This window comes from Dryobates pubescens (assembly GCF_014839835.1).
Source record: "Dryobates pubescens isolate bDryPub1 chromosome W unlocalized genomic scaffold, bDryPub1.pri SUPER_W_unloc_2, whole genome shotgun sequence".
Lineage (NCBI taxonomy): Eukaryota > Metazoa > Chordata > Aves > Piciformes > Picidae > Dryobates > Dryobates pubescens.
The window spans coordinates 424,846-443,603 of NW_026530689.1; the positions used below are offsets into that span (position 1 = coordinate 424,846).

An 18,758-nucleotide genomic window follows, 5' to 3' on the forward strand; every position below is an offset into this window, starting at 1 on the left:
TTTAACCATGCAAGTCTCCTAGCTCCCTTTCTTGGTTTCTTACCTGTTGGGATGCTCTGATCTTGAGCTTGGAAGAAATCGTCCTTGAATGTTATCTAACTATCTTGGGTCCCTTCTAGTTTCCTGTCCCATGGGATTTCTCCTAGCAATTGCTTAAAAAGGCCAAAGTTGGCCCTGCTGAAGTCCAGAGCTGTGGTCCTGCTTGTTACTCTATTCCTACCGCACAAGATCCTTAACTCCACTTCCTCATGGTCACTGCAGCCAGGGCTGCCCTCAACCTTCACTGCTTTAACCAGACCTCCTTCTTTGTTAGTGGGTCCAGCAGCGCTCCTCTCCTAGTTGGCTCATCCATCATTTCCATCCAGAAGTTATCATCAGTGCACTGGAGGACCCACTTGGGCTGAGAATGGCTGGCTCAGTAGGCCTTCCAGCAAATATCTGGGTAGTTAAAATTCTCCATGTGGTGGGTTGAAATTACCCCCCCGCATTAACTTTTAGCCAGACCAACTCAGTTAGAAGCAAATGAATCTGTATTTACAAGCAAAAACTACACTCTACAATGGAATGCAATAAATATGTACAAAATGTACAGTATTTACAATATTATATGGATATTTACAATTAGCAAACAACACAACAACACAACCCACCCCCACCCCCGGTCAAAAAGACCAGGAAAGCCATTCCACTGCCCCTCCCAAACCCCCCTGTCCCAGAGAGAGAGAGGAGTTGAGAGAAAGCAGTGGGTTAGACTTATTCAAGACCAGCCAGAACCACGTTATCCCTCGCCCGAGGCAAGCAAAACCAGCCGAGATCAGAAGAGTAGAGAAAAGGGAATGGGACTGGGAAGAATTGTTATGGTACAGCTCCTCTTTTCCCAGATATTTACACAATGAATTTGTTTAGAATAATCTTTTGTTTTACTTTTGACACCCAATAGTGATTTATATATATTTTTCTACTTTTCTGCTTGCAATCTACAGCTAAATTTAAAAGGCATAGCCTAAACCCACCACACTCCATGAGAACCAGGGCTTGTAACTGTGAGGCTGGTATCAGCTGCCTGTAGGCCTCATCAAGTTCCTTGTCCTGATCAGGTGGACTGTAATAGACGCCCACAAAAGTAACACCCATGCTAGCCTGCCTCTTAATTTGCACCCACGAACTCTCAACTCGCTCCTCATGCGCCCCTGGACAGAACTCAATACATTCTAGTTGCTCCTTCACATAGAGAGCAACTCCACTGCCTTGCTTTGTTGACCTGTCTTTCCCAAAAAAGACGTAGCCAGGAGGGAGTTGGTCTCTTCTCCCAGGCAACCAGCACCAGAACAAGAGGACACAGTCTCAAGCTGCACCAGGGGAAATTTAGGCTCGAGGTGAGGAGGAAGTTCTTCACTGAGAGAGTTGTTCGCCATTGGAATATGCTGCCCAGGGAGGTGGTGGAGTTGCTGTCCCTGGAGGTGTTCAAGAGGGGATTGGACGTGGCACTCGGTGCCATGGTCTAGTCATGAGGTCTATGGTGACAGGTTGGACTTGATGATCTTTGAGGTCTCTTCCAACCTTGGTGATACAGTGATACTGTGACCACATTCCAGTCATGTGAGCTGTCCTACCAAGTCTCTATAATTACCACCAGATCATAACCCCTTGACTGCACACAGATTTCTAACTACTCCTGTTTGTTCCCCATGCTGCATTGCTGCAGGTTAGGGTTAGACACCTTTAAGAACCAGAGAGCTGACAGTCCTCCAAGGGACTAGAGAGACGCAGGAAATTGTAATCTATGTTATTTTATCCCATAAGCCCTGTATCTGCTATATAAGCTGAGTACAGAGATCATTCAACCCTTTCCTGGCCTTCTTTCTGCCTCACCCTTCCGAGGGCAGATCCTTATCTCTTGCAATGGGGGGGGGGGGGTTTGCTGCCTGGCTCAGTTGTGGCAAAGCTAGTAGCTAGTTTTGTAGCAGAGAGCAGAGCCATTTGGCCAAGCTTGGGAAGTAAGGAGGAAGGGTGGGAGGCCTGGGAGGGAGTTGAAGCCTGGGTTTTTGGAAGGCTTTTGGCTTACTAAACTGGTTGTAAGCTGAAATGTGAACCCAGGTGTTTTGCATTCATGTACATATTGTAAATATTTGTAAATAGTATATCCATTTAAATTTCCAATTCTGTGTGGAGTGTTTTAATTTTACTCCTGTAAAATAAAATGCAGTTTCCTCCCCACCTGTCTGGAAGATCAGTAGAGGGTAGTAGTCTGGTGATTGCACCAGATACAGGAGTTTCCTAGTGATACCCCTGATTCGGGATCCAAGAAGACTACAGACTTACCTATGATGAGGGTCAACCTGGCATATTAGAATAGAAGAGAATAAACCAGGTTGGAAGAGACCTTCTAGATCATCGCGTCCAACCCATCAACCAATCCAACCCACCTAAACAACTAACCCATGGCACCAAGCACCCCATCAAGTCTCCTCCTGAACACCTCCAACGATGGTGACTCCACCACCTCCCCGGGCAGCCCATTCCAATGGGCAATCACTCTCTCTGTATGGAACTTCCTCCTAACATCCAGCCTAAACCTCCCCTGGCGCAGCCTGAGACTGTGTCCTCTTGTTCTGGGCTGGCTGCCTGGGAGAAGAGACCAACCTCCTGTTGCTATGGCCAATGTGCAGAACCCAGCACTTGGATGTGTTAAATCTCATGCCGTTGGACTCTGCCCATCTGTCCAGCCTGTTGAGGTCCCTCTGCAGAGCCTCTCTACCCTCCAGCAGATCAACTCCTGCCCCCAGCTTGGTGTCGTCAGCAAATTTACTGATGATCGACCCAACGCCCTCATCCAGATCATCAATAAAGATGTTAAAGAGCATGGGGCCCAGCACTGATCCTTGGGGCACACCACTACTGACTGGCTGCCAGCTGGATGTGGCACCATTCACCACCACTCTCTGGGCTCGGCCCTCCAGCCAGTTCCTAACCCATTGCAGTGTGCTCCCGTCCAAGCCATGGGCTGACAGCTTGGCCAGGAGTTTACTGTGGGGGACGGTGTCAAAGGCCTTGCTGAAGTCCAGGTAGACTACATCCACAGCCTGCCCCACATCCACCAGGCGGGTCACCTGATCATTGAAGGAGATCAGGTTGGTCAGGCAGGACCTGCCCTTCCTAAACCCATGCTGGCTGGGCCTGATCCCTTGGCCATCCTGTAAGTGCTGTGTGATTGCGCTCAAGATGACCTGTTCCATAATCTTTCCTGGCACTGAGGTCAGGCTGACAGGCCTGTAATTCCCTGGCTCATCCAACCGGCCCTTCTTGTGGATGGGCACCACGTTGGCCAGTTTCCAGTCATCTGGGATCTCTCCAGTGAGCCAGGACTGCTGAAAAATCATGGAGAGTGGCTTGGCCAGCTCATCTGCCAGCTCTCTCAGCACCCTAGGATGGATCCCATCTGGTCCCATGGACTTGTGGGGATCCAAGCAGCTGAGGAGAGCTCCATCTACCTGCTCATGGAACAGAGGGAAACTATGCAGCTCCCTGGCTCCTTCTGCCAGCTCTGCAGGCCAGCTGTCTGGAAGACATTCTGCCCTGCTGGTAAACATTGAGGCAAAGAAGGTGTTAAGTAACTCTGTCTTTTCTTCATCCTTTGTTACTGCATTCCCCTCCATGTTCACCAAGGAGTGGAGGTTGTCCTTGCCCTTCCTCTTGCTATTCATGTATTTATAGAAGGACTTTTTGTTGTCCTTCACAGCAGAGGCCAGTCTAAGCTCCAAATGTGCTTTTGCCTCCCTAATTTTCTTCCTACAAGACCTAGCAAGATCCTTAAACATTCCGTGGGTTGCCTCCCCTTTCAACAAAGGAGCAACAAAGTTGGTGAGGGGTTTGGAACACAAGCCCTACGAGGAGAGGCTGAGGGAGCTGGGGTTGCTTAGCTTGGAGAAGAGGAGACTGAGGGGCGACCTTATTACTCTCTACAACTACCTGAAGGGAGGTTGTAGACAGATGGATGTTGGTCTCTTCTCCCAGGCAGCCAGTACCAGAACAAGAGGACACAGTCTCAGGCTGCGCCAGGGGAGGTTCAGGCTAGATGTTAGGAAAAAGTTCTATACAGAGAGCGTGATTGCACATTGGAATGGGCTGCCTGGGGAGGTGGTGGAGTCGCCATCACTGGAGGTTTTCAGGAGGAGACTTGATGGGGTGCTTGGTGCCGTGGGCTAGTTGTTTGGGTGGTGTTTGATTGGTTGATGGGTTGGACGCGGTGATCTTGAAGGTCTCTTCCAACCTGGTGTATTCTATGAATTCTATGTATTCTATGTATTCTTCCAAAGATGATACACCCTCTTTTTTCCCCTTAGCTCTTTTAGAAGTTCATTGCCCATCCAGACTGTCCGTCTGCCCCGGTGGCTCATCTTCCGGCACATTGGGACAGCCTGTTCCTGCGCCTTCAAGAGTTCTTCCTTGAAGCAGGTCCATCTCTCCTGGACCCCTTTGTTTTTAAGGGCTGTTTCCCAAGGAACCCTCTGAGTTAGTTCCTTGAGTAACCTGAAGTCTGCCCTCCGGCAGTCCAGAGTGGAGGTCTTCTTGCTGCCCCTCTTAGCTTGACCGAATACCGAAAATTCAATTATCTCGTGGTCGCTGGCCCCTTAAACAGCCTCCGACCACCACATCACCCACCAGCCCTTCCCTGGTGGTGAAGAGGAGGTCAAGCATAGCCTTGCCCCTGGTAGGCTCATGCAGCACCTGGGATAAGAAGCTGTCCTCCATGCACTCTAAGAACCCCCTAGACTGTCTCCTCTCTGCTGTGTTGAGATCCCAGCAGATGTCAGGCAGGTTGAAGTCGCCCATGAGAACAAGGTCAGGCGATCTTGAGACAGCCTTAAGCTGTCTATAGAATGCTTCATCAACATCTTCTTCCTGGTTGGGTGGTCTATAACAGACTCCAACCAGGATGTCTGCCCTGCCGGTCTTCCCTCTAATTCTTACCCACAAGCACTCAACCCGATCGTCCCTAATCTCCAGCTCAATGGCATCTAGTGCCTCCCTGATGTACAGGGCCACCCCTCCACCCCTTCTTCCTTGCCTGTCTCTCCTGAAGAGCCTGTAGCCGTCAATTGCAGCGCTCCAGTCATGTGAGTCGTTCCACCACGTCTCTGTGATGGCAACTACATCATAACTTTCCTGCTGCAACAAGGCTTCCAGCTCCTCTTGTTTGTTACCCATGCTTCGTGCATTAGTGTACATGCACTTCAGCTGGCCTGCTGGTTTCACCCCTGACTCCAGCTTACCACCCTCAGACTCCTGCCTGGGGGGACTGATTCCAGCCTCATCCCCCTTCAAATCTAGTTTAAAGCCCTATCAATGAGACCTGCCAATTCCCTTCCCAGAATCTTTTTACCTCTGAGGGATAGGCCATTCTCATACACTCTGATCTTTCCCCTCCTGTGGGACAGATGTACTCCATCTGTTGCCAGCTGACCTGGTGCAGTAGAAAGTTCTTCAAGATCAATATTGGGCCCCCTCTTCCCTTTAGGAGCCACTCTCCAAAAACTACAACTCTTCTTCCTTGTGGAAGAGGGTGTTATATTGCTGAAAGGCCTACCTGACTGTGGTAAGACCCCTAATATAGGTTGTCTATCATCCACATCCCCATCAGATTGGCTGTCTTCCAGCAGGACCTCATATCTATTTCTCAGAGGTACCTGGGGAGGCGAGATGGGCAAGGAGGGTACTTGCCTTCTGCCACGGCCATGAACTTGCCTCCAACTCACCCCTTTCATTTGGGTTTCTGTCTTCCACCTGACAGGGGCAATATACAGAGGCCCCATTGATCCTGGGTGCAATTTGGTGGGTGCTCCCATTTCTGTTGCAGGGAAGGCAGAGCCTGGCTCCACCAGTCTATCTCCCTCTCATGCTCCCTTATAGGATGCTTTAGCCACTCATGTCCACTCAGACTTATTTCAGCTTCTGCTACAGTCAGTTCCTGGGATTCTATAAACAACTGGAGGCTGTTTCAAGATCATCAGATCTTGTCCTCGTGGGGGACTTCAACCTGCCGGATATCTGCTGGGAACTTAATTCAGCAGAGAGAAGGCAGTCCAGAAGATTCCTGGAGCGGATAGAGGATTGCTTCCTGACGCAGCTGTTAAGTGAGCCTACCAGGGGACAGGCTCTGCTTGACTTGCTGCTCTCCAATAGGGAAGGGCTAGTGGGAGATGTGACCGTGGGAGGCTGCCTAGGGTGCAGTGACCACGAGATAGTGAAGTTTTCAATATGCAGGGAGATAGGGAGGAGTACCAACAGAACCTTCACCTTGGACTTCCGGAGGGCAAACTTCAGCCTCTTTAAGAAACTTATTTGTAAAGTTCCCTGGGTACCAACCCTCATGAACCGAGGGGTCCAGGAGGGTTGGACCTACTTCAAACAGGAGCTCTTGAAGGCACAGGAACTGGCGGTTCCCATGTGCCGAAAGATGAGCCGGCGGGGAAGGAGACCGGCCTGGATGGACAAGCAGCTCCTGAAGGATTTAAGGGAAAAAAAGAGGCTGTATCACCTTTGGAAGGAGGGGAAGGCTTCTCGAGGTATGTTTAAGGAAGTGGTTAGACTATGTAGGAATAAAATTAGAGAGGCAAAGGCCCAGTTGGAACTGAAGCTGGCCACCTCTGTGAAAGATAATAAAAAGCAATTTTACAAATATATCAATGCTAAAAAGAAGGGCAAGAAGAACCTCCACTCCTTACTGGACCTGGAGGGGAACATGGTGACCAAAGATGAGGAAAAGGCTGAGGTCCTGAACGCCTTCTTTGCCTCAATGTTTAACAGCAAGGTAGGAGTCCAGGATGAGTGGCCTCCTGAGCTGGGTAATAGGGTCGGGGAGCAGTGTAATGCCCCAGAAATCCATGAGGAATTAGTCCGGGACCTGCTGAGCCACTTGGACACCCATAAGTCCGTGGGACCGGATGGGATCCATCCTAGGGTGCTGAGAGAGCTGGCAGATGAGCTGGCCAAGCCGCTCTCCATCATTTTCCTCCAGTCCTGGCTCACTGGAGAGGTCCCAGGTGACTGGAAACTGGCCAATGTGGTCCCCATCCACAAGAAGGGACGGATGGAGGAACCTGGAAACTACAGACCAGTCAGCCTGACCTCAGTGCCAGGGAAAGTGATGGAGCAGATTATCCTGGCGGCAATAACTGCGCACCTGAAGGATGGCCAAGGGCTCAGGTCCAGCCAACATGGATTTAGGAAGGGCAGGTCCTGCCTCTCCAACCTGATCTCCTTCTATGATCAGGTGACCCGTCTGGTGGATGTGGGGAGGCCTGTGGATGTAGTCTATCTGGACTTCAGCAAGGCCTTTGACACCGTCCCCCACAGTAAACTGCTGGCTAAGCTGTCAGCTCGTGGTTTGGACCACAACACTCTGTGCTGGGTTAGGAACTGGCTGGAGGGCCGAGCCCAGAGAGTGGTGGTGAATGGTGCCACATCCGGCTGGCGGCCAGTCACCAGTGGCGTCCCCCAGGGATCAGTGCTGGGCCCCATCCTCTTTAACATCTTCATTGATGATCTGGATGAGGGGGTTGAGTCAGTCATCAGCAAGTTTGCAGATGACACCAAGTTGGGAACAGATGTTAGTCAGTTAGAGGGTAGAAAGGCTCTGCAGAGGGACCTTGACCGACTGGACAGATGGGCAGAGTCCAATGGGATGGCATTTAATAAGTCTAAGTGCCGGGTGCTGCACTTTGGCCACGGCAACCCCATGCAGAGCTACAGGCTGGGGTCAGAGTGGCTGGAGAGCTGCCAAACGGAGAGGGACCTGGGGGTGCTGATTGACACCCGCCTAAACATGAGCCAGCAGTGTGCCCAGGTGGCCAAGAAGGCCAATGGCATCCTGGCCTGTATTAGGAATAGTGTGGCCAGCAGGAGCAGGGAGGTCATTGTGCCCCTGTACTCTGCATTGGTTAGGCCACACCTTGAGTACTGTGTCCAGTTCTGGGCCCCTCAGTTTAGGAAGGACATCGAGACACTTGAACGTGTCCAGAGAAGGGCAACAAGGCTGGTGAGAGGCCTTGAGCACAAGCCCTATGAGGAGAGGCTGAGGGAGCTGGGATTGTTTAGCCTGGAGAAGAGAAGGATCAGAGGCGACCTCATTGCCCTCTACAACTACCTGAAGGGTGGTTGTAGCCAGGTGGGGGTTGGTCTCTTCTCCCAGGCAACCAGCACCAGAACAAGGGGACACAGTCTCAAGTTGTGTCAGGGGAGGTTTAGACTCGAGGTGAGGAAAAAGTTCTTCACTGAGCGAGTCATTCGTCATTGGAATGGGCTGCCCAGGGAGGTGGTGGAGTCGCCGTCCCTGGAGGTGTTCAAGGGGAGATTGGACGTGGCGCTTGGTGCTATGATCTAGTTGTGAGGTCTGTTGGAACAGGTTGGACTTGATGATCCTTGGGGTCTCTTCCAACCTTAGTTACTGTGATACTGTGATACTGTGATTCCCCTTTCACTCCGGAAATACAAATGGATTATGTCCCTCTGTAGTTGTAGCATCAAGGTGCATTGGGCACCAGTGTCCAAAGCTTTATATTCACAGTATCACAGTATCACCAAGGTTGGAAGAGACCTCAAAGATCATCGAGTCCAACCTGTCACCACAGACCTCATGACTAGACCATGGCACCAAATGCCATGTCCAATCCCCTCTTGAACACCTCCAGGGATGGCAATTCCACCACCTCCCTGAGCAGCCCATTCCAATGACGAATTACTTTCTCAGTGAAGAACTTTCTCCTCACCTCCAGCCTAAATTTCCCCTGGCACAACTTGAGACTGTGTCCTCTTGTTCTGGTGCTGGTTGCCTGGGAGAAGAGACCAGCCCCTTCCTGGCTACAACCACCTTTCAGGTAGTTGTAGAGGGCAATGAGGTCACCCCTGAGCCTCCTCTTCTGCAGGCTAAGCAACCCCAGCTCCCTCAGCCTCTCCTCACAGGGCTGTGCTCAAGGCCTCTCACCAGCCTTGTTGCCCTTCTCTGGACACGTTCAAGTGTCTCGATGTCCTCCTTAAACTGAGGGGCTCAGAACTGGACACAGTGCTTCTGATGTGGCAGGCCATCAAATCCACACAGTCCAATAAACTCTGTTGACCCTCTCCTCCACCTGGCTGGAACCAGAGCCCCTCTGATTCTGAACAGAATGCCTGTCATCAACATATGGGTCCAAGCAGCTCACATGGACTAGACCTCTATCGCTAGTCATGTTTTGTAAATCAGGATGAGTGGGAGGACTGCCCACTGGAAACTGGAGCAGCACTGTCCCTGGAAGAATCTCCTTTTCTGATTGTTTTACCTTGCAATTCATGCACACATGCCTGCAAGACAGAAGTAGGTTTTCCATCCCATTTTCTCATGTCTTCCTCATAGTTACACAGGAAAAAAATCACAGGGTGCTTAGGATGTGTACTGTCACTCATGAGCAGCCCGTACAAGAGAACACTTTCTCCTGGTGGCCAAGACCCTTACTGGTATGGCTGGGGAGTGGAACATATCCTCCAACTGGGACAATATATCTTATTGAGCAGTTCCATGGATTTGTCAGTTTTTCAACATCAGAGACGTCAGCCCATGGGGAGGAACAGAAATTAGCTGCACATTATCTTAGTGGAGCAGCCATGTCACCCACTGTTGGTGTGGTGGTCTTTCCAGCTGAATAATGCTAATGTGTTGACATATGACAGTGGCTTACTCGGGACCCACTTGCACCACATGAATCTAATGGTGTCCATGGGTCATCCAGGTCAGCAAAAATCATCTTACTTCACTGCCATTTCTCTCAGATTCCTAACACCTTTCTCAATGAATGTCAACTTGCCTGGCAGTATATGACATCATCTCTAAAGGGATATCTGTTTCTCATGCTCAGCAAGAGTAGCCTCTTGTGCATGACCCCTGTCAATACCCACTGCTCTAGCCATTAGTCCCAAATGCTTGGCTTCTCCCCTCTCTTAAGTCCAAACAATTTGCTCTATCATCCCAGTATCAAAGCATCCAAGTAACAGGTTGCTCACCTTCATGAGAATTGTATTCTTTACATGTCTCGCAACTCACTTAGGGATAAAGACTGAGTGGCCACCTCAAATTCTTCTGTCTGTGATGTCCCTACAGGACCTCCTTTTTTATTTTGTCTTCTCTATAGGGGCAACTGATCCTGGCACTGGTTGAGTCCCTACCTAAGTCATCCACATCACACATCACCAGGTGCTGAGTAACTGCAGTGCTTCTCATGGGGGCTGAGATAGTTGCAGGACCCTTTACAGAGGTTGTGACAGCTACACAGTACCCACATCTATACCAATATTTTGCTCTAATCAAGACCAAGAACAGAAAGACATTCAAAAGGCATATGTTAAGACCCAGTCCTCCCCGTACCAACCTTGGTCAGCAGGGGATGAGGCGGTGGGGTGGCCATGCAATGAGTGTGTAATGAGTAGTGCCCAGCACTTCTGCCAATGAGTTGTTTTTCAAAGTCACAGTCCTGAAATTTTGTTTATCACACCTCTTGGAATCTTAGATCTAAGGGAAGGGAAAAGTGTTATATAGTTGAGACAACAGGTCTCCAGGATCTCAATGGATCCTGCTGTAGGATAGAATATGATGCAACACATTGCGAGTCCCAGAAAAGCCTTAATGGCTTGTTGCTCTTTAGAGCTAGGAATTTGTATGACCTAGCAGCCCCATGGCAAGAGCACTCCATTTGGTTTTGTGCAATTATCCAGGCAATGATATCTTGTGATTTCTTGTTAGTTACAGGTAGCTTATATTGTGGACTTAGCTTGCAGACTGTTGTGTGAAGTGGGGGTAGAATCATAGAATCAATAAGGTTGGAAAAAACCTCAGAGATCATCAAGTCCAACCTATTACCTAACACCTCATGACTAACTAAACCATGGCTTCAAGTGCCATGTCCAATCCCTTTTTGAACACCTCCAGGGATGGTGACTCCACCACCTCCCTAGGCAGGACATCCCAACAGCCAACAACTCTTCCTGTGAAGAACTTTCTCCTCACCTCCAGCCTAAACTTCCCCTGGTGCAGCTTGAGACTGTGTCCTCTTGTTCTGGTGCTGGCTGCCTGGGAGAAGACACCAACCCCCACCTGTCTATAACCTACTTTCAGGTAGTTGTAGAGAGCAATAAGGTCTCCCCTGAGCCTCCTCTTCTCCAGGCTAAACAACCCCAACTCCCTCAGCCTCTCCTCATAGGGCTTGTGCTCGCAGCCTCTCACCAGCTTTGTTGCCCTTCTCTTGACGCGTTCAAGTGTCTCAATGTCCTTCTTAAACTGAGGGGCCCAGAACTGGACACAGTACATAGAATAAACCAGGTTGGAAGAGACCTTCAAGATCATCGCGTCCAACCCATCAACCAATCCAACACCACCTAAACAACTAACCCATGGCACCAAGCACCCCATCAAGTCTTCTCCTGAAAACCTCCAGTGATGGCGACTCCACCACCTCCCCAGGCAGCCCATTCCAATGGGCAATCACTCTCTCTGTATAGAACTTTTTCCTAACATCCAGCCTGAACCTCCCATCGCGCAGCCTGAGACTGTGTCCTCTTGTTCTGGTGCTGGCTGCCTGGGAGAAGAGAACAACATCCGTCTGTCTACAACCTCCCTTCAGGTAGTTGTACAGAGCAATAAGGTCACCCCTGAGTCTCCTCTCCTCCAGGCTAAGCAACCCCCACTCCCTCAGCCTCTCCTCGTAGGGCTTGTGTTCCAAACCCCTCACCAACTTTGTTGCTCTTCTCTGGACATGCTCCAGCAAGTCAACCTCCTTCCTAAACTGAGGGGCCCAGAACTGGACACAGTACTCGAGGTGCGGCCTAACCAGTGCAGTGTACAGGGGCAGAATGACCTCCCTGCTCCTGCTGGCCACACTGTTCCTGATGCAGGCCAGGATGCCATTGGCCCTCTTGGCTGCCTGGGCTCCAGGCTCATGTTCAGTCTACCGTCAACCAGCACCCCCAGGTCCCTCTCTGCCTGGCTGTTCTCCAGCCACTCTGACCCCAGCCTGTAGCTCTGCATGGGGTTGTTGTGGCCAATGTGCAGAACCCAGCACTTGGATGTGTTAAATCTCATGCCGTTGGACTCTGCCCGTCTGTCCAGCCTATTGAGGTCCCTCTGCAGAGCCTCTCTACCCTCCAGCAGATCCACTCCTGCCCCCAGCTTGGTGTCGTCAGCAAATTTACTGATGATTGACTCAATGTCCTCGTCCAGATCATCAATAAAGATGTTAAAGAGCATGGGGCCCAGCACTGATCCTTGGGGCACACCACTACTGACTGGCTGCCAGCTGGATGTGGCACCATTCACCACCACTCTCTGGGCTTGGCCCTCCAGCCAGTTCCTAACCCAATGCAGTGTGCTCCCGTCCAAGCCATGGGCTGACAGCTTGGCCATGAGTTTGCTATGGGGAACGGTGTCAAAGGCCTTGCTCAAGGTGTGGCCTAACCAGTGCTGAGTACAGGGGCAGAATGACTTCCCTGCTCCTGCTTATGCAGGCAGGTAAATTTAGTAAGAGATGAATTCCCTTGTTCTCTAGCCAGTTCTCGGAGATCAGAGGGGCTAAGTGCAGCTGGGCTTATCTCTTAATAGGGATGCCAGTTAGGGTGGCTTGCTATAGGTCTGACACCAGACACACTAACAGACCAGTTTTGCTGTAGGTCTGGTTGCATTTCAGCAGATATACAAATAACATGGTTTGTTTACACTTGCAACATATATACAGTTCCTTTAAGATTGCTGGTGATAGGAACTTAACTGCATACATCACTATACAGCTTTAAGAAAATACAATTGTAATTACATGTGTAATTACCTGGGACAAAATACACTTGGTAACACCAAGATTGCAGCTTACCAAAAGAAAGAGTAACCCTTCTGGGCAGAATGAGGAAGACAAAACCCATCTATGTGTCCCCAGGGCTTTGTTGTTGAATTCTCATCCACACAACTGTGTTCTGTGAACATTTTGTGGTTATTTCAAGAGCATTTAAGGCTGTTCATTCTTCATAAGATATTAAAGTTTTAAGTAGATTTAATTTGTTTAGAATTTTGTCCTTTCAACCAGGGCACTAGAGTGACCAGTAAACTGGTGGTGAGTAGTTTACAAATGTCTTCCTGTTCTAACCTGGCTCTGAAGGAGATGATGTTAAATGAGAATAGCTTGTGGGTTCCTGTCATGCCAGTAACTGCAGCAATATCTGCTGCAGCAGGTAGTTGTCATCATTGGTATAGCCAGTATATCCTCATTGACTAGTGAGCCATTGGCACTGTAGTAAGAATACCAATACCTCTTTAACTACTGGATGTAAAACTCTAATATCAATTCCCTTTGGAATCTTTTAGGCATAACTGAGCAATACTGTATTGTTCTTTAGATGCAAAAATACTCTGCTGTAGTCTTGAATGATTTGTGGACAGGAGGTAGATCAGTGGTGCCAGATCTGGGTACGATTGTCCATCTAGTAACACATTAGACTTCCCTTGCTACATCCATTGTCTCTGGGGGGAGAGGGTGGGAGGACTGTGAAACTGATCTTGGGATGATCAGTACCTCTAAAGCAAAACTAAATGTAGCAAGGAGGCAAAATATTATATTCTAATCCAGGATAGTAGGCAGGTTTTGCTGCTAGAGGCAAAACAAACTACTTCTGGCGCCTTCTATTTTTGCCAGTCTTTAGCATAAAAGAGATGCTGGGAAAAATTGATGCCTCTCCATAGAAATTCATGTAACTTTTATTATTTGTTACTTATGTTGCTGTTAGAACTAGTGGATATGATCCTTATAATTTATCTTTTTTTTTCCTCCTCTCCACCCTGGTCAGTATGACTTCTCATTGGAAAAAAAAACAATTGAGTGGGCTGAAGATATCAAAAAAATTGAAGCTGCCCAGAGAGAAGCTGAATGCAAGGCAGAAGCAGCACTATTGAACTCAAAAGCAGCTCCAGGTGTCAACAACAAAACGAGATTCTCAGAAGAATCTTTCCCTGAGGCCATGCCTCCTCCCATTAACCCCATCCTCGCTAGCCTGCAGCACAATAATATTCTTACTCCCACGCCAGCCAACAGCAGCTCTCTGAAGCAAAAGGTTCTCAGTCCACCTTGTCCAAAAGCAGACTTCAACCCAGCTGATTTTGAATGTGAAGAAGACCCATTTGACAAACTGGAATTAAAAACTATCAATGATAAGGAGGAATTAAAAAATATTCTTGAAATTCATGTTGGTACTACTGAGCCAGTTGTTGCCCAGCTGTTAGATAACACTTTGCCCAAAGGAGGATATGAGTCTGTGTTACAAGATGAGAAAGTTCTGGCATCCATAGAAAGGGGCGCATTGGACTTCAAACCCCTTCATAAACCCAATGGCTTTATCACTTTACCACAGTTGGGAAACTGTGAAAAGATGTCCTTGTCTTCCAAAGTGTCCCTGTCCCCTATCACTTCAGTGAGCAATATCAAATCCTTGTCCTTTCCTAAACTTGACTCTGATGAGAATGATCAAAAATCATCAACGTTCACAAACACTTTTCACAGCACTACCTGTCTCCACAATGGCAGTTTTCTCAGCTCTATGCAGACCTGTGCTCAGAGTAAATCTGGTGAACTGACTGGACACCACATGGTTGGTCATTCCGCTGTAAATGAGGACAGTGACATGGAGACATCAAAGTTATCCTCTTCATCCAGGCTACCTTCCTTGACTGTGTCAACAGTTTGTACAGAAGAAGAATCATCTCAAAACACAGCGACTATGGTAAACATGCAGTGGATTAGAATTGGGATTGCTGGGGAGATGTGGAGGTCTGGAGGCAAATGTTGCTTATAAAACATCCTATGGTTTCAGGTTCATTTAATGAGAGTGTTGTGTAGATCATGAGTTGTAGTTCCTCTTCATTTATGTGGCAAATCGATCAATTGGATCTTCATGCTAACAATTCTAAATCTCAGATTATTACTCTGCAGATTTCTCTCAAATCTGGTATTTTTAGACCAGTTTTGGTGATTTTTTTTCAGCGTTTCAGCTCTTGTTCATAGTTGTACACCTTTGAGCTAAGCATATGAGATATCTTCTTTGTACAGTCCTGCATTTTGTCTTATCCAACTGTGATATATCAGATTCTGAACTGCCCTTAGGTTTTGAGTTAAATTTCTACTAGATTTGTTCCTCAGCTTGCTTTTTTTTTTTCTGCAAGTAATGGAAAACACAGGCTTTTCAAGGAATATAAGCTCAAACTTGTAGCAAGTTCTAAAATTACATGGGGGACACAACTTCACACCAGCTGTTGTCTCTTTGTGAATAAGAAGTAAGTGAGTAAGCTTGTGGACTTTTTTTTCTAAAGACCCTAAGAGCTGGACACCAATACTTGTGAAATCTAGTGAAAACTGTGTAGACAAATCCTCTGACTCTAAAATAATCTGTCTCTTCTGTCCAATATAAGTAGTGCTTCAGCAGTTCTGTGTTCTTACTAGTGTACTATAGGCTTTTGTGTGATACTATGTGCCCTGAAACAAGTGACACTTCTGGTCTTTCAGGTGGGTAGTGATGATGCAGCAATGAGAAGCTCACAATCAATTAAAAGAGACTTCAGGGCCTTGGGGCAACTGGTAAAGCAATCAGGAGCTCAAGGCGTGTTCTCCTCCATCCCTCTGACATCAGCAATAGACGAGGCAATATATACGAAAAGCCAACAGGTCAGTTCATGGCTCTGGGACTGGTGTCGTCAACAGGGGTTTGGATTTTACAATCACGGCTCATTTTACAGGGCACCAGAGTTGTGAGCAACCAATGGGATGGACCTGTCCTAGAGTGGGAAAAGGATTCTGGGGCAGGAGTTGGCAGGGCTCATTAACAGGACTTTAAACTAGATTTGAAGGGGGGGAGGGGTTATTAATCTGTGACCATTTGATGCTGTGCCTTTAAGGAAGGGGCACACTGGCTAAATGTTTATAAAATATTTTGGTATTCTAAACGAATTTCATTGGCCAAGTTAAGGTGGGAGGCGAGGTTAGTCCCAGCGCGGCTGGAACTTTCTCTCAGTCTTCCTTTCTTCGCTGTCCCTTTCGGCTGGATCTGCTTCTGGGCTTCTGGCCAACTAAGATAAGATACTAACTCCTGTAACAGGCCTCTCCGTTTCTTTCCCTGTCCTGCTAACAGTTCTCGTCTCCTTTCTACCTCTTAGGGGGAGAAGGGAGGTAGTGGGGTGAAGGGGGCACAGGGGGAAGCCCCCTCTGTGGGGGGTCTGGTTTCTGGTTGAGTTAATTTGCTGTATATTCATGTATATATTGTGAAATACCTGTATTTGTTGTGTTACATATAATCTGTTTCCTTGTAAAATATACTCATTTCTCCGACTGAGTTTTAGCTGCAGTTTCTTTCTCAGTGGGGGAGGGAAGCAGAGCCTTTCCTCTCAACCCACCACACTCTCTTTTTTGGCGCCCAACGTGGGGCCTGGTAATTAAGTAATTAAGTTGATTTATTGCTTGTCTCAGCTGGAGAAACGAAATGAGAATGCTCTGGGGTTTAGAACGTTTATTCTTCTCGGTCTGTGGCATGTTGGTCTACCGGTACTGCATCGGATTGATGTTAGACCAGATAGGTAAATATTTAATGCGTAAAATCTATTTGTGGTTTATGCATAGGATCCAGCTGTTGTATCAACGCTGTTTGGGTTTTTTTCGGCTCACTAATTACGGCAATAGAACGTCTTCCACTTTGCCGATCGAGATAAGGGAGTTTAAGGCTTCAGGACGTCAAAGAGTAACTTTAAGTGCTGGCTGGGATCCTAAGGTGATTTATTTGACGGGTGTAATCCTGCTGTTGCTGATAATTAATGTCTATCTGCTGTGGGCTCTACATAGAGAGAAAAAGGTTTCTCGACCATGTTTTGTGAGTAAACAAAAATCCAGGAAGCGTAGGCGTTCCTCCAAATCTGCCCCAGAGTCCTCGAGTGACGAGGAAGGGGCAGAATCTGCGTCAGTTAGAAAAATAGCAAAACCTATTGGAAAGGCTGCCCTGAATGCTCCGCTCCCTGACTTTGGCAAGCAGCCAGGGGCGGCTCCCATTCCCAAGATGTCGACCGGTAACGAGACAAGGTCATTTCCGTCCGCCATGACAGTACCGGAAGGGGCACCCACGGCGGCTGGCTTAGATCAGGACCTGTCAGCTTCTATTAAGGTGGCTGTAAATTCAAACACAGCTCCAGTTAAACAAGTAGCAGTCTTAAAGACCAGAGGTGGAAAGGCCAAAGCTGATCCAGGAGCTAATGGAGCTAATGGAGGAGAAGAGCAGGAGACTGATCCCGGTGAGGGAACCTCTGCTAGGAAAGGGCCTGCTGGAGATGAGGAGAAGGTTTGTCTTAGAGATATAGCTGAGTTATTGAGATCATCACAGGATGGAGATGCAGCTAAGACAGCAGCTGGCAGTGGTGCTTTTCAGCTTAAAGAGGTCCTTAGGAGAGTGACAGCAGGATTATGGGGACAAAAGGTGCAGGAAGATGTGATAGATGGAGAGCAAGATGACATCACCGAATGCTCGTCACCAAGGGAGGAGATTCGCAATGTCCGCAAAGATTACCTCAGAGCAGATAAGGAACCCATCCTATCTTGGCTTGCTAGGTGTTATGATACAGGTGCTCCAGCTCTAATAGTTGGAGACAAATCAGCAGTTCAGCTAGGAACTCTCTCAAAGGATAATGGAATAGATAGACATCTAGCCAGGATTCTCGGTAAGGTTAATCTGTGGATACGCCTTTTAATGGCGGTTTCCCTGAGATACCCTTCCCGAGATGACCTTCCATGGAATCCTAAGCCCAGGACTACCATGGATGAGGGAATTAGGCATCTGAGAGAGTTTGCCATTAGAAAGATACTCTATGGTGACCATGATACTCTGAATCCTGATGATATTCCTGTGGCAGCTGGTCTTGCTAAAAAGCTCATCAAGCTTGCTCCTTCCGATTATGCAAACATTTTGGCAAGCAGAATTGTGGCAAGAAATTATGGTGGAGATCCTCCTACGGTTGGCCAATTCACTGATCAACTAAGACAATTGGATGATAGCATGACACGTGTTTCTTTGGTTTCAGCCATTAAAGCTCTGTCTAGTGAGATGAAGGATTGCATGAGAGAGTTGAAGGATGAAATCAAAGATTCCATATGCCAATTGGCACAAAGAGATAATTCCAATTCTTCCTCCAGGTGGGTGCAGGTTTCAGCTGTGAGGAATAGGCGTCCTCCAAGGAGGTCATTCCAAAACAGACCAAACCAAAACAGACCACCAAGGCAATCACGTAGGACCATTTGGATAACTCTACGTGATCAGTTTGGTGAGAACATGAACAGGTGGGATGGTCAACCAACTTCACAGTATCACAGTATCACAGTAACTAAGGTTGGAAGAGACCCCAAGGATCATCAAGTCCAACCTGTTCCAACAGACCTCACAACTAGATCATGGCACCAAGTGCCACGTCCAATCTCCCCTTGAACACCTCCAGGGACGGCGACTCCACCACCTCCCTGGGCAGCCCATTCCAATGACGAATGACTCGCTCAGTGAAGAACTTTTTCCTCACCTCGAGTCTAAACCTCCCCTGGCACAACTTGAGACTGTGTCCCCTTGTTCTGGTGCTGGTTGCCTGGGAGAAGAGACCAACCCCCTCCTGTCTACAACCACCTTTCAGGTAGTTGTAGAGGGCAATGAGGTCTCCTCTGATCCTTCTCTTCTCC

At 48.2% G+C, this 18,758-nt stretch overlaps 1 protein-coding gene across 2 annotated transcripts in view; it reads left to right on the top strand.

Annotated features, from left to right (window-relative positions):
* Window positions 1–18,758, top strand: part of LOC104296286 (ubiquitin-associated protein 1-like) — a 110,005-nt gene that overhangs the window by 74,296 nt on the left and 16,951 nt on the right. For both annotated transcript variants that reach the window (XM_054179266.1, XM_054179265.1), the window contains exon 3: window positions 13,855–14,784. In XM_054179266.1, the coding sequence (XP_054035241.1) occupies window positions 13,855–14,784 (930 nt within the window). The remainder of the gene's footprint in view (window positions 1–13,854; window positions 14,785–18,758) is intronic.